Below are 24474 nucleotides of genomic sequence, written 5' to 3'. Positions count from 1 at the left end.
TACGCTTAGCAAAAATAGAAAGTGTAAAAAAAAAAAAAAATTTCAGGATTTTCACTTCCCCCACAGTTGGATCTTAAATGATTTTATAAAATAAATAAAACAGGATTTCCTGGAGTCGCTAAAATGATATCAGACAAAACACAGAGCGAGGTTAGGTGCAGGCTCTGTAACGACGAGGGACGATTTAAGGTTTTCCTTGGCAGTAACTCAGTAACTGATGGATTGCAGGTTCTGACAAAGGACATAAAGGGCATCAGAAGACTTGCTGACACGCTTCAGAGAAAAATCTGCCGGCAGAATGTTGACACTAAGCACTCGCTGGCCAACCTGACATGAGGGTGGATGAGGTGACGTGTCGCTTTATCTATATGTGGCATCTCGTTGAGTAGCACACAGCACAAGCCAAAAAAAAAGAGGTCATGCTTCCAAACTTCAAAGCTTCAGCACTTTTTTCTATCTTGTGACTTTGTGGTGTTGTTCCTGCTTCTTTGTGAGGAGATTCAATAAAAATGGAAATGCAAAAAGGGTTTCTTTGTTCCCCTTGCACACACATCCAGATGACAAAGAGCAAAAGGTTGAATAAACAGAAAGATAAATCTCCTGTAACGCATGCCACCGAACCTGCTCTTAACCAGCTCCGACACTCAGAGCAAACAAAGACCTGTGCAGCCTCAGAAACGCTGGGACTGTAAGAAGTAAGGTTGGTTATTTCTGCTGAGCAGACAATGCAATATGCAGATCTGATGTCACGCAATAAATTAGAATGAAGCAAGGGAAGGAATTACAAGTATTTCAGTGGAATGAAGCTTTTTGCTCAGTGAAAAATCTGCCAATGTGACAGATGTGCCTCTGAGCAGTAAAAATATCTTCTAGAGTATGAACAATAAACAAATTGGGTTCGTCTGGTTTCTGTTATTCACAGAGGCAAAAATAATGTCATTTATGCACGGGTTTGTTATTAGCATCAAGATATAGTGAAGTCTGAAAAATAACACAGTTTGAAAAAATCTCAAATTTCCATCATGCAGCCTGTATGGACAGAGGCTACGGAGAGTGAAGAGTGCCAAATCACAATAAATAACTTTGTCTGAACTGTTTTGTTTATTAAATAGATAAGAAAGGTGAATATATTTCAGGTGACCATATTTATTTATCCATGCTTAGGTAAAGTTTTTGTATTGCTCATAAAATCTGGAACAAACTTCCAGAAAACTGCAAAGACGAAAGGCTGAATTTCTTTAAATTAAGGCTATAAACCATCTGACTATTAATACCTAAAACATTGATCAGTATACTTGATGCGTATCTACTTGATGGTTTTGACAAAATGTAATAAATACCGCTTGTTTCATAATTGTTTACTGTATTATGTTTTATGGAATAAAGAACTTTGAATTGCCTTGTTGCTGAAATGTTCTATACAAAGAAACTTTACTTGACTTAATACTAGAGATGCAATAATCCGATATTAATATCTGTGTCGGTCCTGATATGGAAAACAATTCCAAATCAGCTATCAGTGACAATGTGCCCGATCCAAAAAGGCAGATCTATTCAATCTAATTCTATACTTTGTGATCTGAGGGAAATCCTGCTTTATTATGTGTTTTACATTGTGCTTAGGATTCCTAATTTCGCTTTGAAAGAAAATTTGTTGCAGTTTATACATGTTTGACCAAGGTGGTCCACCTGTTGTTTTGGTCAGTCTCTTTATTATTTATCTTACATTGGCTGTTGTACCTCTAATTACACTGACTTAACAAATTAAAGTCATTACATGTTTTGACCAAGCTGTTGGTGTATTTAAGTGTGCAGTACTACTGCAGAGCAATTCAGTACATTGATGTTTATGTTTTAAAAAAGAAATGTTTTCAGACAATTCAGCTGTTTTTCTGTATTGGATTTGTATCGGCCAATTCTAAACCCGAGATATCTGTATCAGTATTGGAAACGAAAACAGTGGATCGGTGCATCCCTGCTTCATAGTGCCCCTTTATTTAAAAGAAAACTTATTCCTTGCCTTCTAGTATGTAACAACTAACAGTAAAAACAAAAAATTCAGTCATCGCTTTTGGTTTAGATTATCAGCATCCCCTTTAAAAACTTTCTGGCAGGCATCCATAGCCATGACTGCTCTACCATTCCGCTTCTCTCCTTCATTGTTATGAAATGGTTAAGCTTTGGATCCCCAGATGAGGCAAAAAGGGAAAAAAAAATCACTGAGATGACTTGAAGCCTTTCGGCTCAGAAGTTTTCAAGGTGCCCTGATTTGAGCATCTGGGATCCATCCATCATAAACCCAACAGCCAGTTAGAGAACAGTGCGGATTGTGAAAGACAGAATGATGGAAGGAGGCGGGAAATGGAGCGAGATGGAAGAAAGAAGAAAACGGAGAGAAGGGAAACACAGAGGGAGTCAGGGTGGGACAAAGACCGGTTTTATTACACCGCAGATTGTTCACCCAGGCTCTAATTTTCTCCCTCTTGTACACAGCTCCGCTGAAGTGAGCACTTTATTTCACATTTCCCCATATATTATCGACAGGGGTAACGAAGCTCAGACTTGTAAAATTATCAAAAACACAGACCCCAACGCCAGGGGTCTGAGCTTCAAGGGACAGATCTCATTCCAGAGGAGCTCTGTGGCACAGCTGCGCGCTGGGGCCCTTCCACAGCAAACAAGCAAGTGAAGCAATGCCTAGGAGAGCAAAACCATGTCCTACTAATGCATGTATTCTGCAGGGGAAATAACACATACACATATGGGTTCCTCATTGTAGGCATCCTTTCATAACCGCACGATCTACGAATCGTGATACAAGTCATGATGGCCCACTCCTCCGAATGGCCTTCCTATGAGGGCGTTTCAAGGTCACTGTTCTTTCTTATGTTCCTCTGCAAAAGCATAAAACCTAAGTATTTTTGGTCCAGTTTCTAGAGTAGATATCTTAATATATTTGAAAACTAACTTACAACTAAGACACAGGAGCTTGTTTTTAGTTAATTCCATAATTTTGATGAAAACGTATGAGGGTCGCTTGTAACATGGGAAAATATCTTGTTATAAGTAACAATGGAATTAGTACTTTTTCATCAATATTGAAGAATTATTGACTCCAATATCTTGCTGAAAATTAGCTTGTTAGTTAGTTTTTCCTCATTTCAAGAGTATTAACATATTTACAATAGAAACCAGACGAAAAATAATGGTGTTTTTGCAGGGTTGCCTGCAAGTGGATGGTAAGATGATCGCCCGGTTAGCTTACGATGTCAGATTCTTAGATAAATACAAGCAGTGACAAAACATTCGTTAATATTCACTCCAACCCACATCATTCCAGCTCATTTCGTCTTTTTCCCCCTTTAAACTTCCACAGTTGCCTACAAACATGCCCACAGTAAGAATGAAAGGGAGCAATTTTCACCAGCTCACAAGCCGCAGTATTTTAAGTCAGATCCGATGTGGAGGGAAGGAAGGTCACACACACATGCAACACTGGCTTCCTTTGTTTCCCTGCTGGTAAGGCCAATGCCGCCACTGCCGCCACCGCGATGCCATTCCCACCACTCATCGTTGCACTGATATGGCCCACTGAGGGTGTGTGAGTGTGAGAGCTCACATGTCTGTCAGTTTCCTAACCCCTCGCTACACAAAGCGCTGGTTTCGTAAAAGCAATAATCAATTTGTGGCTCCATCATGTAAACAGTGAAGCCAGCACGGTTCGCTCTGTAATTTTATAAAATTCCGACCAGAGACGGGCCAAAACCGTCTGAGACACTAAGCCGAATTTATACCACTAGCATCCCATTTTAGATTGATCATTTACAGATTCCACATTTAATACGGCTTGTTTTTCAGTTAATAACAATAAATTACTGAAGTTGTCCGTGGAGAACAATGTGATTTGCTTGAAATTACATCAGTCGCATTGCATTGTTTATTTAATCAGTTGTACTGGAGAATAAATGGATCCAAGAGGTGACAACTGTAAATAGGTGGAGGAGATAAAAATATTTTTCTGATTCATTTGAAGTGGCTGATGAGTCCAGTATGCAGTGTAAGTTTAACTGGTTAAAGTTACATGCAATCATGATTCATTTACAAACACGTAGTGTGCAAAACATGGGAACCCCTGCTACACAAGCAACAGGAAAAGGACAAGAGCTCAAGGAATTCTGGGTAAATACAACCAAAAGGAAGACACCTGTCTAACACAAGCAGAAAAAATGATTTGTTGTCTTTTACAAAAGACACAAAAAAAATCCTACAACCCCTAAAATCTCACGCTACTTTATTTTGTTTGCATTTTGTGAAGAAGGAAGTTGCACTCATGTCTTCTTCTGAGGTTTTCATGTAATTTCCTTCAGTAGTTTCTGGTGCAGCGCCACCACAGGCAAGGAGGGGAACAGGTTTTTCAAAGGATTTAGTTCAACAGTGCAGAGTGAAAGCAAAACGCACCAGCTGGAAATTTTATATATGTGCCATTTTGGTCCCCAATCGAACTAAGTCTACTGGACAATCTGGTGGTAAAACACATATAAAATACTGCACATTATTCACATAACCATGCATTCAGGTATGGTGGTGGTCATACCATTTTTGCCCCTCCGCCCCTCATGTTGAGCCTGGAGCTGCGCCGAACAGAACACGTAATGATCAAGGGAAGGGTTCGCCACCAAACACACCTGTTTTTTATCATCCTGTTTGTGTTCAGGTTCACTGGCATCTGGGGAATGTAAATTATACATGCTGTAGTTTGAGGTGTAGTTCTGTGAGTCCTCTTGCAGGGGGAGATGTGTTATCTCCCACCCACCAACCATGTGGCTCTCGGTGTGCCTGTGTGATTACAGGGTCCAGGAAAGATGAGGTAAATAAGGAGTTCAGGTTCTGAGGAGCAGAATGGATGTGACTGAGCCTGATAATGCTAAAATGAAATGAAAACAATCTAAAAGTCCCACACCGCGGCACAATCAAAGCACAGTTAACTCTGCTGTTTACTTTAACAGACACAGTTATTAAAACAGATGGCTTATCTTTCCCTATATTGAACCATAGCAAAAGCGTGACATTCGATAAGAGAACCAGCAGCCTCTTCAAAGCAGCACCACACATTTTAAGGATATGATCTTTTTTTTCTTTTCCCCTCTTTGCTTTGAAAATAATGACCATTATCCCAGTAAACTGCGCTATCCTTTCATTGTGCCTTGTTCTTCATCTTATTTTCCTCCTTTTGTAAGAACTAACCAGCTTTGAGTCATTTACTGCTTTATTATATTTTGCTGCACACTGGTTTAATCAGTCATTTCCTGTTGTGAAGATTTTTCATGCCAGCAGACAAACGTTACACCAAAATTTAATTTGGAAAATGAGTAAATCAGTAGCAGCAAAGGAGAATGAGAAACTACCGTACTCTGTTTAAGACTGAAATTTTTCAAAGAGGATACAGAGGTAATTTCTTTTGTACTTTTTTACCAGTAACAGCAACTTATTATAACCACTAACAAATATTTAATGAGTTAGAGCACAATGGTTCTTAGAGTGAACAGGATGCCGGCTGCCATCTGTCGACATTGAAAGATAAACATACCACTTTTAATTTTTTTCATATTTTGTTGTATTTTATTTGGATTTCAGGTAGTAGATCAACATATAACTGCCAAGTGGAAGAAAAATGATTTATTATCATGTTTTTATACAACTGTAAATATGAAAAAAAATGACTGAAACAAAAAAGATGTATAGAACAGTTACAGTTCGTTATATCAATCAAAGCCAAGAATCACCAAGAAAACGCCATCCACACCATGAAGCCCGGTAATGGCTGCATCATGCTGAGGGCATGCTTTTCTCCAGCAGGGACTGAAATGCCATTCAGCAGAGATTTCTACCTTCCAGCAAGACAACACTAAACGTACAGTTTGAGCTACAATGAACTGTTCATGTGTTAGAAAGATCCAGTTAAAGCCCAGATCTAAATCCCCAATAAAAGTCTGTGGGAAGATTTGAAAATTCCTGTTCACAGACTCTCTAAATCAGTGCTGTCCAAAGCCAGCACTCAAGCACAGGTGTCCTGTATGTTTTATACATTGCACACATAAATCAAACAAACGGTTTGAACTAAGATCTCTGCAGAACTCAGTAACAAGCTGAGATAGTAAAGCCAATTGAATTAGCTGTGCTGCAGCAGAGACATTTAAATGCATGTTCAAAATATCTCACACTTAAAGCATGCCTCTCCGCAAAGAAGACTGTGCAGAAGTGTTCTGGATGTGCAAAATTAGTTCTACAAAGTACAGATTCAGGGAACCAGAATGTAAACCATTTATAAAACATTTCACTTCAACTTCACAACTTTAAGCTACTTTAAGTTGGTCTTTCAAATAAAATTCTTATAAAATATATTAAGGTTTGTGTTAAGAATGTGAAATGGTTTTGAATACTTTTACAAGATAATGTTAGTTTAGACAAATGACTAGCAAAACAGTAAAATTGTAACTTTTTCATCTAATAAATAAGAATAATGTCTTTGAGTCTTATCTATCTGATATCTTCAAAATTGTAGACCTCTTACATTTCTATACAAATACTTAGAATAAATAAAATCTGAGCTGTTTCCCTAACGACTCATCTGTTATAAGAAGAGTTCACTTTATGAAAAGTTGTAAATGTCCTTTAAAGCAATTTTGACAAGATCTGACAGCTTCTTGTAAACCATCTTCGGATTGCGGTGGACTTACATCAGTGTTATGTACACAGATACCCGACTAGTAGATCAGATTTTAAGGAGAGTGGAGATCAGATCATTTAGAAACAATTCAAATGCTCACAAATGTTAAAGAAAAGGCAAAGTAAAGAAAGGATGTTTTAAATTTAGCAGGTATACATGCAGTTTCCTCCCATTTGGGATGGTTAAACTCTGGGAAACAGGTTACTCAATGAAGGTGGAGTTGAAAAGGTAAAAGTTAACTTCAAAGTAGGAAGAGCAATGCACCAAAGTTGAGCGGTAAACCAAACATACAATTCTAAACCTCAGTCACAGCTTTAAATCCTTTTCTCATTAACCGCTCAAGTCATTTCTGCTCCGTGAATCACTGACGATACACCAAATATGGGAGTTTGCACAGGGGTGGTGAACATCAACAAAAAGCGGCTCTAATGTGTATCAAATCCAGAGGTTTCAGCAACTTTTACTTCTTGTTTGCACTGACGGATAAACAGACTCCATGTGTGGAGCACAAACAAGCACCCATCTGCGTTCAATGACTCTCCAACGTTTTTGTTTGGAGAGAGTGGTAAACACGGGGGGGAAAGGGCCCCAGTGGGTTTGTTTCGTCTATCGTTATAAACTATAGATGGAGGCACTGGCCTGTTTAATTTCGCTCTTTGGCATGTTTACATTGATTTTTCTCCTCTTTAAACTCAGATACATGGTGAAGAAAATCTACAGCACATCAGTTAAGTTATTTTTTGGGCTAATTCTTGTTGATTTTAGAACAATCCCCCAATTTTTTCCTTATGTAACCCATACTCCCTGACCTGGTCAGAGCACCGCTACTAATGCATGAAACAACAAAAGGTTGTCAGATAAACCGCAACTGAGAGCAATTCTGCAAACACAATCCTAGAAGCACAATAAGCTGCTGAAGAGGGGACCGCAGTGTTTAACAGAAGACCCCCTTTTAAAGGGCTCTGTCTCTGGTTCCCGGTCCCGACTGGGACGGCGATCGTTTTTCATCGTGGTTTGTGCGGCTCTGAGAAGAGCAGCAGAACTGGGAACCAGATGGTTGTGCTAAAACACAGGGGGCATCTCACTGGGATCCATTACGAGCGGTGGGTGGGGGGATCCATTCAGGGCCGGTAGATTCTGTTTCATGGCATCGGCCGAGTGTGACCAACGCTCGGGTTGGGGTGGACCGTGGGTTGGTGCCACATAGGCTGTGGCAGAGATGGCCCATTTTGTGTTCACCTCCGAGAGTCGCACTCACCTTGGACACAGGACAGACAACTAAATCAGGGCCCCTTTACGACTTGGGTTACATCCCTTTTGACTTAAGGGTCTTTCAAAATGCCTTGTGTTGCAATAGGATATGACAGGCTCCGTGGCTTCAGGGACAATAGCTGTTTCTGGAAATGATGGACTGAAATGTTTCTGTGCACTCTCTAACCTCATTTTACTGCCGCCAAAGCATCACAGCTCGACTTAATGGATGTTTATTTGCATATTCTTGAAAGAAAGACCACGGGGAAACATATTCTGTATTCCCTGATGCACCAAGCCTTTCCCTGTCACGGCCTCTTTGCTCTGTCCAATGCTGGCTTTGTTCCTCTGTTTGCTGTCCACTTCGCCAGGCCTGCCTTCTTCACTTGTCCAAATGTTTGCTCTGTCCACTTTGCCGTGTCCACCCGCTCAGCCCCATCTGCGGGCGTTTCAACAAGCAGGAAAGGCGACAATTTGCCTCTTCAGCCACAAGCTGTTGCAGCTGGATGCAAACCAGACCCTGTAGCTGAACAGCAGATTACTCTCCATTTATTTAAAGTGGTTGACTTTCTCTGCTGCAGTTTCAGTGGGCTCCTGCCCAAATAAAACGCTTGTATAAAAAGAAAGTAAAGTTCGTCAAATGGGTCATGCCTCACAGTAGCAATTCAATGTCCTCCTGTTATGTTCTTTGGTTTTGATCCTCAACAGTCCAAACTAAAAGTTACAGCACAAAATTATTGGTTGCTTTGAAACTTCATCTTCATTGGGAATGTTTACTAAACCACTCAACCAATTCCTGGTAAAATCTTTGGAATGCGTTGAATCAAAGACAAAAATACTACTTTCAAAGACAATATCAATAATTTGATCAGAAAGAGAAACTGGATGCTAGGACGATTCTTGGTCTAATGCTGTACACATCAGTTTTCCTTGGGAGAAAGCATTGACAGTGAGGACTTTTATGGCAAAGCAAAACTTAATTCTTCTACAGAAGGCTATAGTTTGTGCAGTGTTTTTATATGTGAGCTGCTTCCTCCTTTGGGGCCTCAAACCTTGGAAAAATTCCTTCATCTACTAATTAAGTTGAGTTTTGATTTAAACGAGAGAGGAAATGAAGTCTAGATTACTTAGAAAACAGAGATAGGAACCATTTGCAACTACGGCCTTCAACTAAAATGATTTATATTTCAACTGTTATTCTATTCTAGGTACATGAAATGCTATTAGAAACTATTTTAAGTGGTGGATGATTCTTTAATGGTTAAGTAGCCATATGTTGTCAGTTGAACTTTGTGAATAAATCAGGGCAGCTTACGTGTGTTTTCGCTTCTTAGCTCAAAATATGAATCTCAAACATTCCCAAAAATATTTGATTTTGACATAAAAGTGAACATATGCAGTCCAGATTTCCTGAAAACCGTCAAACAGCCCTTTAATATTAGTTAGAAGCACAGAAGAAGAGGCTAAATTTAACATTGCTTGTGACAAACTGCTAGCTAGCTAATTTTTTCTGTTAATTAACTACTTCCTGTCTTACTTCAAAATAAGACTAGAAACAAAATGCTGGCTCAATCAGCTAAATAGAGAAGCTAAATAACTACAATAAAAATATTATGTTTACGACTAGGACATCTCCCATTTATTTGAATATTTAAAACATTTCTTTAAATTCATCCATCTTTTTAAATTCACCTTACAAAAACTGGCAGAGACCATTTTAGAAGTCAGTTTTCATAGACAAACTTAAGACAATTTTTGGAGATCTATGTTGTCTAAAAATGTAAACACTTTCAGGGGCCCCCTGTTGGTTTGGGAGATTTAGTCTCATTGGTTTTGATCCTGAAAAAGTAAAATTGAATGTGAGATGACAAAAATACATGGTTGCTTTGTAACAACACACTCGCTCAACCAATCACTGATCGTACCACCTCCAAAGCTTTATCAGTAATGTGATCAAAAAGACAAAAAAAAGATGCTGGAATGAATCAGAGAATGAAGCAAAACAAAACTCACCAACTTCTAGTTGATTTTTATTTTGGTTTTACTTGGAAAAAAAAATAATACATCATCCTTTGAGCGGTTCTACGAGATAGTAATGCTTAATTTTGTTGTACAGAAAGCTGTTTTTTGTGCTATGTTTTCATGCTACTTCCTCCCCTTAGGCAGCAAACCTTGCTTAAAATTCCATTGTCTGGGATTTAAATTGAGTTTTGATAATAAAAACATGCATTTGTTTTAGAGTTAATAGCATCCAGGGAAGAAGATTAGTCTTCATGCTACTTCATTTTAGCTCTGTGAGTATTAGATTTACCCTCTCACCCTGGAGTGCATTTTCAGCTGATAGACTCAGACCGCTGCAGGGAGCACCAAGAAAACTGATGAAGAGAATGTCATTTGGCAGTGACTGGAGTGGGTCTCCTCATGCAAATGTCAGTATGCATGAAGAGGCCACGGAAACACAACTTATGCATACCAGTATTCAAATAGAAAAAGAGAAGCAACTTGGATGCAGCACAGAAGAGCAGAAATCTGGATACTTTGAATTGTAGAGAGTTGTGGAAAGCACCGGATGTATAAAGCAATGGATTCAACAAAACACTGTCTGACCTTAGAGCTGCAAAAACCACACAAACCGGCGTTGTGACCACATGAATTGCACTCTCCCACCTAAGCATTGTTTATCTCTTTCAAGCCTGACAGTTGTGTACAGCCTGCAGCAGTCTGACAGTTTAATTCCACGCTGTCTGGCTGGACCGCCTCTGTGGATCAGGGACCAAAGTTAAACACTTTCTACTGGGACCCTCTGCACTTTTCCAGTTGCGCCTTGGTATGTTCACGACTGGTCACAGGTTTACATACGGATCATCAGCATCGATGCCATTCTAGTTTGGGGCTTTTTATGATTTATTTAAAGGGGCAGTATTTTGTATTTTCCATGCACATAGTGCCATTTCATAGCACAATCAAGTAACTATGTTACCTTCTGTTGTTATGAAAGTGCTGTATGCATCAAATATGACTTACAAGAAATTTGACTTTGCAATGTAGCACCTTGAAATTTGGCCTCTTGGTCTCTTTTAGAAGCTCTTGCTCTTCAGTATGTCGTCACAACAACACTCCTCCATAAGCTTTTAACATAGTTTTAAGGAGTTTTGCACTGAAAGTAGTTTGTATAATAAGCTCAGCAGATGCCCATATTAAATATGCATGAAAGAATCAAAGCAACACTCCAGGTGTGTTTTTCATGAGGGAATAATGTTTAGAACATTGTGTAAAACTCAAAAAAGTCTAATTTACATAACACTGCCCCTTTAAATATTTTTTCCAGAGAAGTTTACATTTGTTGTGAGTTTTCTTTTATCAACACAAGGTCAACGGTGCTCAACCAAATGCGTCCACTAGTGTTTGGATAGACGTTGCATAGAAAGTCACCAATGAAGTCACACATTTCTAAGGCATCAAAAGGCTTCTGGCAACATTTTTGCTGAATATTTGACCAGGAAAACAATTTTAAATTAACTCTACAATTTTTGTCAGCAAAGAGGTCAAATACCCATCCAAAATTCATACAGACTTATTGATTGGTGGCTGCGAAAAGTAAGTTGTCATTATGCAACTCTTTTACCAAAATATTAGTGGAGGTGTGTCTATATATTTGAGCATCACTGAATTATTTTGACCCCGGATGATTTGGGGTCAAAATCATATATATACAGTATATACATATATATATATATGTATATACTGTATGTACTGTATATATATAGTACAGACCAAAGGTTTGGACACACCTTTCTAATTCAATGGGTTTTCTTTATTTTCATGACTATTTATAAGGCAAGAAATCCCACTTATTAACCTGACAGGGCACCTATGAAGTGAAAACCATTTCAGGTGACGACCTCTTGAAGCTCATCAAGAAAATGCAGAGTGTTTGCAAAGCAGTAATCACAGCAAAATGTTGCTACTTTGAAGAAACTAGAATATAAGGGGTATTTTCAGTTGTTTTACACTTTTTTGTTTAGTGCATATTTCCACATGTGTTATTCATAGTTTTGATGCCTTCAGTGTGAATCTACAATGTCAATAGTCATGAAAATAAAGGAAACTCATTGAATTAAAAGGTGTGTCCAAACTTTTGGTCTGTACTGTATATATATATGAAATATATATAATCTTCTAGGGACGCAATGCTGTTTGTTTCATCATTCCACCGTAGAAAAGAAATGCTTCAAATTCTTCATAAAGATTTATTATATGTTCATGTTTAAGCCTTTTAGTCATGAATTATGATCTTCCTGTGTCAGGATTATTTTCCAAATTTTTTTATTTTCTTAAGGCATAAAGAAGAAGGCAATGGGGACACCCAGGCACCACCATCACAGTCTTAAATCCTGAAGCTGAAATTCGCCTTACTGCTTTGCATTGTGGTTCGCCCGATCTACCGCCTGAGCAGGTGGTGATTTGCACAAAAAAAATGAGGGGCTGCCCTCAGCGGAAGTTCAAAAAAAAAATCAAGAGAGGGGAAACACACAGAAAGAGAGAGGTACTTCAATCAAAGGAACTTAAGCCCTTTGAACACGACAGGATGAGAATCACAGTGGCACCATAATGAGCATGATTGTGTTTATAATAACTGGGTCTGTTTCTCTGTCTTAGTGGTTGGTGGTTTCTTTTTTTTTAGGGCAGTCCAGTCTCTTGGCATGGGAAAACCAGGGCGTTGCCCACAACCTGACCCTTGACGGAGCAACACCCAGAGGTCAACAGGAAGTAAATGGGCCGACGTATGACACAGACGAACACAGTTCAAACCGTGAAGGGTTTTCCCCTCTGCTCTTCAAGACTCAAGCATGATCCAGACTCAACTTTAGACAAAGTAAAATAAGAGGGTTCTTCAGAACTTCTGGCCTGTCTTCACAAGTCAAGGCCTGCTGGGTGTCAGGCGTGATGAAAAGTGGAAAAAGAAAAATAATCCTCTTTGTTTGCTTCTGTTTTAGCCTTTCTAATCTGGATGAGTGGCTTCTCAATGAGCGTAAATTTGCCTGTCTTTCCATCTGTCATCACTATGTAACTTTAGGGAGCTGCTGTCTGACTCTCTTGTTTCAGTTTTAAAGATTTACACATGTAATGCATGTGATGATGCTCAGAGGACGAGCTCTAAAGATGTGGATCTTTTTACGCAGCAAATGAGATGACAGCTTTCTCCAAGCTTAACAGTCCAGCTACATCTGAATAGGCCTGTCACAATAACAAATTTCGCTGGACGATAAATTGTTGCAGAAGTTATTGCAATAAACAATAATATTGTTGTTTTGAGGCCATTTTCAAGTCTTATATTGGTAATAATGGCATAAGCAAGTACACCCTTTCTAAGATCATTAAACTTTCATTTCTGAAACTGGAACTAGAAGACATTTCAAATATCTAAAATATATAAACAAAACAACTGAAAAAAGAAATAAAATTGATACTAAAGTCTCTGTAAATACAATAAAAAAACTGGGGTAGTAATGGAGGCCAATGCACCAGAGTGAATACTTTTGTCATACAGTCTCTGACAGAAAGAGAGAAACGAGAAAAATAATCAACCAAATGGAAAGCACCCAGCTCGTTTTATCACATATCTGAATTTTTCCATGTACACTTTATGTAAACTCTGGATTATTATTTTTCTTTTAAACCGCTAAGATATCTACCCACAATGATGCGACTGTGACTTCACAAGCAGACAACTGATTAGCATTTTTGTATTCAGATAACAATCCCAGTTTCAGATAAAATCCTCGTGCGTCGTCTGGTTTTCTTAGTGTCCTTTGTTGTCTCACTGAAGTCAACTTCTCAGGACATTCCACTGAAGATTTATGGGGGCTCCATATGGGCTAGAGTGCGACTCATTATGCGCGGATGTGACACAAAGAGCAGACATACTGAGTGAGTTTGCTGTGAAAACAAGCGGGACGAGCAGGCTGGATCTGCGCTTTAACCTCCAGGACGTTAAAAGGAACCTTCAACGAGAGCTGCACAAGTTTTAGGGAGATTAACCCATTTGTCAGAGAACTCATCATCGTACTGAGTGATGACAGAAAAAGGACAGCGAAAGCAACCATGTGTGCCCAGATGATTGTTCTGCCCGCTGATTAATGCAGACACTTTTGCGTGCCCTTGAATGAAAGACAAGGGACTTGCAAAGTTTCCGCAGCAGCTGGAGAATGTTGGGTTTTGTCCTAATAAGCTTGGAATCCTTTTATCCAAATAGTTTTAGTGTGATGTTCCGAAATAAGAAGACTATGGCCAAACCTGGAGGGGATTCTGGACATCAGATGCTGGAAGTTATTCATGGAGAAAAATGTATCTTAAGAGATAAAACGTTAATGTCAGAAGCTCCAAATAAAATGCATCCATCTTATACATGTTATCGTAAATTACATCAAATACAGCTCTGGAAAAAATTAAGAGGCCACTAAAAGTGATCAGTTTTTCTGATTTTACTCCTTATAGGTATATGTTTGAGTAAAACGAACATTGTTCTTTTATTTTATGACAACATGTCTCCAAAATTAAAAGCAAAAATTTAGTATTTGTTTGAATACTGCAGAAAATGAGAAATGGTCAAACTAACAAAAAAGATACAGTATTTTCAGACCTCAATTTCATATTCATTTAGAAACAATAATAATAATAATAATAACAACGTTCTATTTCGTTTTACCTCAGGAAGAGACCAGAAATCAATATTTGGTGGAATAACCATGAGGTTTTCAATGGGGTTCAGTGCAGTGCAGCTCTTCATTTTTTCCAGAGCTGTGCATGTTTTTCAAAATGATTAAAATATTTTGAGGAAAAAAAAAAATCTAAATCCTTAAAATAAATGTATCTGTTATTGTACAATATAACAGATGGATGTTAGCGTAAATTTATAAATTTTTATGCTAAATTGTATTTAGCATATTGTATCTTTAATTTGAGTACATTTATTAAATTTGGAATAAGTCCCACTTTAAGAAATATTGTTTTACAAAAGCATCCCTGCTTGTACAACCTCTTTCAATCACTAAGACGTCATTATTTCTTTTGCAAGGTTTGAGCAGAATCTGTACAAATGTTCCTCCTTAGAGTCCTTGATAGTCTCTCACGGTGTTTTCACGCCGTTAGTTTGTGTACTTTGGTCCAAGTCAGTTGATTAATTTGTTAACTTGTACCTTTTTCGGGTGGTTTGGTTTCTTTTCACACAGATAAAACGCCAAGTGACCGTGGGAACATTCGGTCTGTTTATTGCTCGGATGTGGAAAAACCAACTGTAAATATAGGAAACAGATGGTGTGTTCATCTCGCCACTATTTCATGCAAAATTATCAAAGGAGTTGAATATGGCTTCACGTTTTACAGAAAAGACAAACCGCCATTGTTTATCAGTTTGTTGTACTCTACTGCATCCCACAATGCAATGCACACGTACGGAAAGACATTTGGCTCAAGTTTGCACCATATACCTGGTAGACCTGTTTGATTGAGGTTGAATCACGTTTGTATGTGACCAGGCGAAAAATGGGTACCTGTGAAATATATTTTGCAAATCATGTTTTGCTTTAATTTCATGTACCAGTCATAGTTCTTCTTTTTACCAGAGAAAATGTTTCAATTACATTTATTTAATAGTAATTATTAGGCAACGTAGCAAATATTTCCCGGCCTGTGTGGGTGAAACATGGGTTCAAAAGAAGGGGCCATATGGGAATGTTTGTGGGTTTTATATATGTTCAATATTCCGCATGTGGATTTGATGCAGGGCTGAAATGTGTGCTAGGTGGACCCCACAGATGTTCATATTGCCCATTCTGAGCCTATGCATACATTTCCCATTAGTCATCCATTTAGGACCCACAGAAAGAGCTTAATTGGGTTCTCCCACATGCTTGACCTTGAGTGGGCTGCACATAAAATGCCTATTTGGCAATAATACAATTTCAGTATCCATTTAGTCCACCAAAACAAATTATATAAGATAATCATATTTGCTGAGTATAGTGAAGAACCTATAGAACAATGATATTCCTGCAGTTGCCTCTGTAAATGTTGCTGCAGAAGAAGCAATCCAGTTTCCTATTAGCTACAGACAACAATCAGATACACTCGCTGTCTTCCACTTAAAATAGATTCTTCCACTTCGCTGCCATCTTTTTACCAGCGATATAAAAAGAGCATACACAAAAGCAGAGATTGTATCCCTGCATCTAGCCTTGAAGAAGAAGTAGTGAAGCTGAAAAGAGTAACGGCAAACTGCCTTCATGCTGAGCAAAAAGCCTGAACTCCACCCTTAGGATCTCAGTCAAAAAATCTGTCTGAACTCATAAATCCAACATAGACTGAACTGGTAAATCAACAACTTATCTCCACAAACGGAGTAATAACAGTTCATAATATTTAGTCTTTTTTTAACTGGTCCTTTCTGGCTTTTAAGAGAAAAACCTGTTCATTTTCTAAATGACTCATTGTTATTTCCAATGCTAACAGCATCGTTTTTGTTCCTGCTGAGGCAATTGTCTGTGGTTTGGAGAGCTTTGTGGCAAAACAAGTGCTTGTTGTTGAAACAGTAAGTTACCTCGATGACTAACAGAGAGTCGATTTAACCTCAGAAGACTAAAATATGTAATACATGAATAAATGACGTTCACTATTCCCATATTCAGACATAGGCCACTTTATTAGGTACCCCTTGCTGAAAACAGACTGGACCCCATTTGCTTGCTCTGACCTCTGCCATCAACAGATTTTTTTTTTCCACACAACTAATACTCAATAGGTATTTTTCTTTAATTAAACCCAAGAGACAGTTATGTGTACAAAATCCACATAACAACAATAAGCCAAAATCTTATCACTCATCACAATAAATGCCCAAATGTAATCAGCACAATAATTTTATACCAAATGTTGCATCCAAAAAGGAACATCTAATAGCCGCTCACTCAGCTACAGCGTCTGCAATGCTCCTGTCTATGAGAGCAGTTCGTCTGGAGGACTGCCTGCTGCACAGAAGCTCACCAGGAGGAGAGGTTTCCGTCTCCCTCTACAAACCGGAAAAGCTCCAGGGACCACAGCACCCACATCTGAGACCCAGACCCAATGCATCGTCTTCCCAGAATGCCCACTGACACCCCTCTTCTGAGCCCCCATCCAGAGCTCAGAGGGCTTACCAACACACTAAATCCCTTATGTTAAAGTCTTTAAAAACCCGCTGTCTCTTCGGAGACTGACGCTCCGTCACGATCACCTCCGCCAACACAAGCTTGTGTTTCTTCCACAGCCTGAAGAAGGTCTGTTATTATGTTTCTGAGGCAGACGAGTCATAGTATCCATCCTTCGTGTGCACACTAACAAGGATTCCTCTGTCTCAGAGGTCAAAAAGGTCAAAAGAGACAGACCATAAACTGAACTGTATCAGCTGCGTTTACAAGTTGAGGAAAAGGATTACGTCGGTAGAGAAATGCTGAATGGGTATATGAGGGAGAGTTATGGGCCCAGTCATAGGCATAAAATGGTGTGTGTGCTGTTCTGGTGTGTGTGTGTGTGTGTGTGAATGGTGCAGAAAGGGAAGGAGAATGCGAGACCTTTTGACACTCCTAAAATCTTGAGCAGGAACACTGAAGGTTCACAGTCTCCAGACGGTCACAGCTGCTCGACATCTGAACTTCACTGAAAACGTCGCTTCAAATCAGAGTCAAGATAAAAAATTACATGAAGTTAAGCCATTTATGTAAAAAGAAAAGCGATTTTTTTAAAAAACCTGACAACACTTAGGGCTGTCAATGTTAGCACTTTAACGCATGTGATTAATCTTAAACGTTTAACGCGGTAATGTTACACAATGCCGATTGATTACATTACCTATTTTAACCTAAAGGCCAGTTTACAATTTCTAAGTTAATACTTGAAACAAAATGATTTCTTTTAAACCTTCCTGAATATAAAAACCTGAAAACAGAGAGGTTTGGTTTGAGACAATAAACCTCTTAAACATTTTTTGAAAACATAAATTTTTACATTTCAATCACTATGCTTTTCAAAGTTCATGATAGTGATTAATCGTAATTAATCACAGCTCTAGACTTTGATTGATCTGATTACACTTTTTAATCAATTGACAGAATTACAATATTATCAGATTCATTTTATCTGGAAAGCAAGTTTTCTACCCAATACTTCAAAAAGATCTCCTGACAATTTATAAAAACTTTAAAGTTGCATATAAATTTACTTGCCACTTTATTAGGTACATCTGTTACTACCTCTGACCGCAGCGGAAGGTCACAGCAGCTGAACAAGAAACTGAGGAAAAACACTGCGTGGTCTGATGTTTCCCAAAGCACCACATTTGGATTTATTACAAATAACCTCTCCCAAGAATAAAAATGGGCCAATTTAGATTTGTATTTTGCAATATAACACATTTTATTCTCACAACAATCATAATGTGAAGTTTGGCGTATCCAGAAGAGTATCGGTATCATTGTCAATTGTTTTCAACACAGAAATAAAAGGACAACAGCAGGGTTTTTATCCCATTTAGCCCTCTGAATGCTAATTTAATTCTTCCAGACATGTGATTTGTATCTTGAAAATGCACATTTTCAACATTTTTCACCTAATAAAAATAAAGGAAATTAAAATGTTTTGTTCAGACCCCTTAAAACATGCACCACACTCACAAACACAGTCATTTTTAACATAACAGAGTATTATTCCTCGCTATAAACATTGCTACAAGCATTGTGCAGTGAAATATTAATGAAACAATAAAAGTTTAAGGCTCTTCACATCATTTTTTATAGCACCAGTGCCACTGACGTCAGTTTTTGCATCACAGGCGCCACAAGCTTCCCTGTTCCAAGGCTTTCTAAGCACATTTACTTTACCCCGTGTTCCAACATGTCACTAAAAATACGCCATGATATTGTTAATGTAGAGATTTATGGCTGCATTAGGCGACAGCTTTGTTTGGGTGAAGCAGCACTTTACACTTCTCTACACATTCCACACACCTCTTCGAAGGCCATGGAAGTGAGGAGCTCTTCTTCCACCAGAAAATGAGACAAAAAATACAAAAAAACAAGGGAGACACAACGTGCATGAAGTTCCAACACATGGAGCCAAGTGCCATGGCAAAGCTAAGGATAGTACAGCAGGCTGGCTTTTCCACTAGCCGCAGCCATTCTCGACCTTAGTGTGCAGAAGAAAATTAGTTCCAAGAGGGAGGCAGAAGTCCATTTCAATTCAGAGAATTTGAGTTTAAAGTTGGTCTTATTTAAAGAATTGACTGTATATCATAAAAACTACCCCAAAAAGTCCTATCTTGTATCTTAAAGTATTGCTAACTTCTTGTGTGCCAAGATCTGATTTGGTGGTTATTTATGTTTCTCCAATATTCCAATCTAATTTCTACAATGCACCAGAAGCAGTTACAGCATAATAGCTGTCTCAGAATGGTGGCGGTCGCATTACCGTGTCGGTAATGCGACCACCACCATTCTTTAAAGCTGGGAGTGTTCTGGATTCTCCCAAATAAATAACTTTGTTATTTGTTTTTGTCTCATGGGTCCATATGATTTCTTCCCAAAAGGAATTGGGTTTGTCTTGGTGGGAAGCTGCAATTCCAATCAAACTTGAAGGTGTCAAGTTTTGATACACTCTCAATCCATGTTGATAAAAAAGAACTTGCTACTTTGAGAAAAGTTCCAGCATTTTGCAGTTTATGGCATTCTTGAGGCTGCATGGCTGCACTGCTGCCTTGCAGCGGAGATCCTAGGTTCAAATCCCGGCCTGGTGTATTTCGGCATGTAGTGCGTACACGGGTGGGTTCTGTCTGGCTACTTCCTTCCACCATCCAAATACATGACTGTTAGGTTAATTGGTCTCTCTAAATTGCCCTTAAGTGTTAGTGTGTGTGTCCCTGAGTTGCCCTGTGATGGCATAGACATTGAAAGGATTACATTCCTGAGCTTAAGAGGTTTCTGGGTTGTTTGCAAACAGTTTGAGTCAAATGGTTGAAACTTGTTTCCTACAACAGAAAAATAATCCCAAACAAACATTAAAGAACAGATAAATCAGGCTAACATTAAGCTTCCGGAGTGACCTTCCCATAGGCTCTGATTGCAGTCCTATTAAACTGTCCAGACTGAACCAGGAAACTGACTAAAAGAAAGAAACTCTAAGCTGACATCCTCTCTTTATAGCCTGGAGAATCAGTGAAGACAAATGGTCCATACTGCTGCTTTATGAACGCTTGTTTGTATTTATAGGTACAAAAAGCAAAAAAGAACCTCAACTGTGCCTTTAATTTTTGCCACATGATCTTCAGAATCTATGCAACACCTGCTTTCAATTTCGATTCTAAGAAATAGTCTGTAAGAATGTGAATTCTGAAAGAATTCAAGCAGAATATTGTCAAAGGTTTAAATGCCTTAAAGTCTGATTAAAAGCAACTGAAATAGTCTCTTGTGCTGCTTCAAAGACAGAATGCTTGAACACATCAAAACATTGATTTTGAATTAAGTGTGTGCAAACTCTTGCAATGCTGGTAATTCATACGAATCCTTTCATCAAACAGTCAGCAAGAAAGCACATGATGTTGATTTACCAAAACGCTCAAGAACTCCCAATGGCAGCAAGTAGAAACAGGACAACGTTGTGCTCAGCCCTGCACAGTAACGTCTAACACATCGAATTTGCTTCATCAAAAAAAAAAAAAAGCTGCCACAGTTTCAATTACTATAAGATCATGCATATTTTCTCACACACATAAGACTTAGGCACACACATAATCTCTGTTTCACCACTGACCTCGACTGTTAACCCCGAGCAAGACCAGTCATGGTTACAGGGAAACATCAAGCGCAAAATAAATCTCTTCTGATTAACCAGCTTGGGCTTGTTCAGGCAACCAACATCATGAGCCGCATCATTAACGGCTTAGAGAGCAACTCAATTATGGCTCATCCTGACAGCTCTGACAGGAATCGGCTTCCCCTCGTGTGTACATTTGGTGCGACCGGCCCAAACGAGTCGCCAAGAGCGCAACCGCAAAGATCGTTCTGACCCGAGATCATGTGGGATTTTTTTTATGTAGCTTCTGGAAACAGGTCACTGTGTTATATTATGAGAAGGAGATTTCCATTACAGATGGTTTTGTTTTATTATAAAATTCCTTGCAAAAGTATTCAAGCAATTAAAGATTTTCACATTTTGTCGCATTGCAACCACAGGTATGCTACTAGAATTTCATGTGATAGACCAAGACAAATTGGTTCATGACAAGTGGAAGGAGAAGGATCCAAGGTTTAAAGTGCAACTCTGATAATGTGACGTAAAGTTGCTTTCAGCTCCACTGACTGAGTTATTTCGAAGTATTTCTCAGCTTTGCAGATTTAGAAACTGACATTTTTGCCCATTCTCCTTCCTGCATTTGGCTGCTCCCACTCTTGGGGAAAATATAAGAAATCACTACATTTGTTTACTGTAAATGTAGTGTTTATCAGCTGATGTTACTTTCAAATTGTTAAAATAAGACAACACGCTCTGTTTTTCAAAATCCAAGTATTTATTTTTCTTTCTTTGTTTCTGCTGTGAGGTTAAAATCAGCAGCCATAACAACACCATCATGATGTACATTAATTACAAACAATGCTAATGATAGTAGGCATGTCACACATAGAGTAGCTTAGGGGGCCCAAAATGAAAATCTGCTCAGGGCCCCAAAAAGGCTTGGACCGGCCCTGATGGGGCTGTTTCTGGTCAGTGCTCTCTTTGCAACTTAAATTTTTTAGATTTTCAAATGATGGCTTAAACAGTAATGTTTACAGGTTGGTATATTGTTGTATAGATTAACGCTACTTTAATCTTCACCACAACTTTGCCTCTGATCTGTCTGCTGTTCATCATTTGCCCTTCCACCTTACAATTATGTGGTACTTTGCTTTGGTCTAGCACACCAAATCTCCATAAATTGAAGCTTGTGCTTATAACTTGACCCCAAAAAAGCACACAAAAGTTCAAGAGGTAGGAATATCTTTGCAAGGACCTGTAGGTGGTATAAAAGTAATTTAGTGCCCCACTGCTACAATCATGCTGTTGCAAAGCCTTGGATAAACGTACGCGTCTGTGTGCGTGTGGGTGTGCTTTTCTGCTTGTGTGGCCGCAGCACAAACTCAGTGATGTTTCTTCCTTCTGGTGAAAAACATTTATTAGACTTCTGCTTGATGCAATTCTGAAGTCTGCCGGGACACTGGAATCTCTCCGGCGTAATCGTTTTAGATGCACTTTCACGAAAGCAAGAGCAGCTGGCTAGCGCTGATAAGATGATGCACGTCTCGGCTGGAGGAGTCAAAGAAAAATCACCACCAATGAATAGAGGCTCTAACTTTATGGTCTCAATAAGATCACAGATGTTCTGTGGGTTCTTGTAACAGATTATCGCGCTTGTCTTGTTCCTCAAAGTAGAAAATCCACTCATATTTAACCAATTCTGCTTGACTGGATTTTTGATCAAATAAAGCAGCATATGTGTTTCATCCTTTAACTTTTGATATTTACATCTACTTAGACACTTTATTTGTGCAGACTAAACATATTAACTCTGTCTATAATACAACCATAACCTGCATTTACACTGATTTATTTCACATCCAGTGAATTATTGTTCTACTGTACAGCAAATGTGGCACAGCTGACTTAAACTAAACATGAACTGGGTTTTTTCTCTCTTTCCCCCCTTCATAGTGTTATGAGGGGAATACCATTGCTTTAAATACTTTGTTAATACATAGGTACACATGGGAGCACTTACGCACTGGCCCAGATGGTGGACCCTCTAATTTGAAATCCAAGGCTATAATTAAGAGACAAAAAAATTAAAAAGGAAAGCACGAGGATTTGCTGCTCCGACATGAAACGCGGCGCAAATTACAGCAAAGAGGAGCGTGGTTTGTGCGGTCATCATTATTAGATATTCACATTAAAAACAAAACGCACTCCGGGAGGATCCGGCAGGGGACTTTGAAGCTCTGCGCACAGACGCAAACAATTTTTCTTCTTTTTTTTTTTTTGCCCTTCTCCTGCATATTAATCTGAGCTCGGTGGCAAATTAAATGGATAATATCAGATTACTGAGGTTCTCTTCTGACTGACCGATGTCTGGATGGTTCAGTGACATTAACAAAAGCCAGCAGCGCAGTGCGGGCTGTGTCGGTGTCATTAAGGAAAGTAGAAATCTTCTGCTTCCATCGTTAAAAAACTAAAACTGAGAAAAGCTACAGATTGTTTTGAAGTTGTTCAAGGAGAGCAGGTAAACACGCCAGGATGTTGCAGGAACGTGTGCGTAAAAGCTGAAGGTTTATGTCAAAATCCTTGTCTGATTGATTCAAACTGAAGTCATCATTTTAATGCCATCTAACACACACACACATACGTTTATGTAATATGTTTCAGAGTTATGTGCGCTAGTTTAATAGGGCTGACTGAGGTGTAGGGGGTCAAGTGATCATCGAAGCGTCCCATCAGATCAGTCACATTCGACTTCCAACTTTATCTCAGCTGATCTTCCTTTGTGCTTTCACTTCAACTTGTAAACATCTTAACCAAACACTTCATCCAGTTCAAACTGGATGACGTGAACCCGCTGCTGATTCTGATTTAAAACCATTATCTTCACGCGTTATGATGTGTGTCATTTCTTTTAGACAGCAGCTTTATCGGCGCGTAAAAAGCATAACTCTGTCGCATTTCATCTGGCCCAAAAGGAGAGCGGGACAGCTCCACTTACCGCTGTCGAAATGACGAAAAGCCGCCGATGTGATAAAGCCAGCCAGGAAAAGCGCAGAGGTGGCGCTCCAGGAATCCATGGTGTGAGTAAAAAGTCTGAAGCGGCTCTTCCTCTCAGGTGAAGTACAGCCTGATGCGCACGCTGGCGACCGGCTTGCTTGGCTCGCTGCTTGCTTGGCTGGCAGGAGTCTAGGCAAGAGTCGCTTCAAGAAAAAAGTGTCTGAGCGTCACGGCAGGTACTTCAGCTACAATACAACTCTGACACCGCGGAGACGAGAGCAGATAGTAGAAACCAGGGATCCTATTTCCACGCCATGTGACAGGAAATAGGGGCAATGGATTCAACCTGCAGCGCTAAAGAGACAGCAGAGTGGAACTAGGAGGAGGAGGAGTGGGAGGTGGAGAGAGGAAAGAGGGTGGAGGTGCGGAGTTTGGGGAGGGGGGAGCTGCGGTGCAACAAGCTGCAGGTTCAAGCAAAGAGGGATTTAAAAAAATCTTCATTCAGAAATAACCTGATAGTGAAATTTCAATCACTGTAAACCCTAACAATCAAATAAGTAGGTCAAACGTTTTCAGCCCTTAACTGTTGTCATGTGACTTGTTTTTATATATAATTGTTTGCTTTGTTTTTAGCTATTTTTGTTTATGTACTGTTTTTGTAACGTGACCTAGGGGTTTTGAAA

General features: G+C 39.1%; 1 protein-coding gene across 2 annotated transcripts in view; it reads right to left on the bottom strand.

The window, feature by feature from the left end:
• kremen1 (kringle containing transmembrane protein 1) overlaps positions 1-24157 on the bottom strand; it is a 77074-nt gene extending 52917 nt beyond the window's left edge. For both annotated transcript variants that reach the window (XM_028034553.1, XM_028034554.1), the window contains exon 1: positions 23793-24157. In XM_028034553.1, coding sequence (XP_027890354.1) covers positions 23793-23871 — 79 coding nt within the window. In that variant the 5' untranslated portion in view covers positions 23872-24157. The remainder of the gene's footprint in view (positions 1-23792) is intronic.
• Positions 24158-24474: the final 317 nt, after the last annotated feature.

The sequence above is a fragment of the Xiphophorus couchianus genome, chromosome 12 (assembly GCF_001444195.1).
Source record: "Xiphophorus couchianus chromosome 12, X_couchianus-1.0, whole genome shotgun sequence".
NCBI lineage: Eukaryota > Metazoa > Chordata > Actinopteri > Cyprinodontiformes > Poeciliidae > Xiphophorus > Xiphophorus couchianus.
Note: the sequence above shows the minus strand (reverse complement) of the source record. Positions and strands in the feature narration are given on the sequence as shown.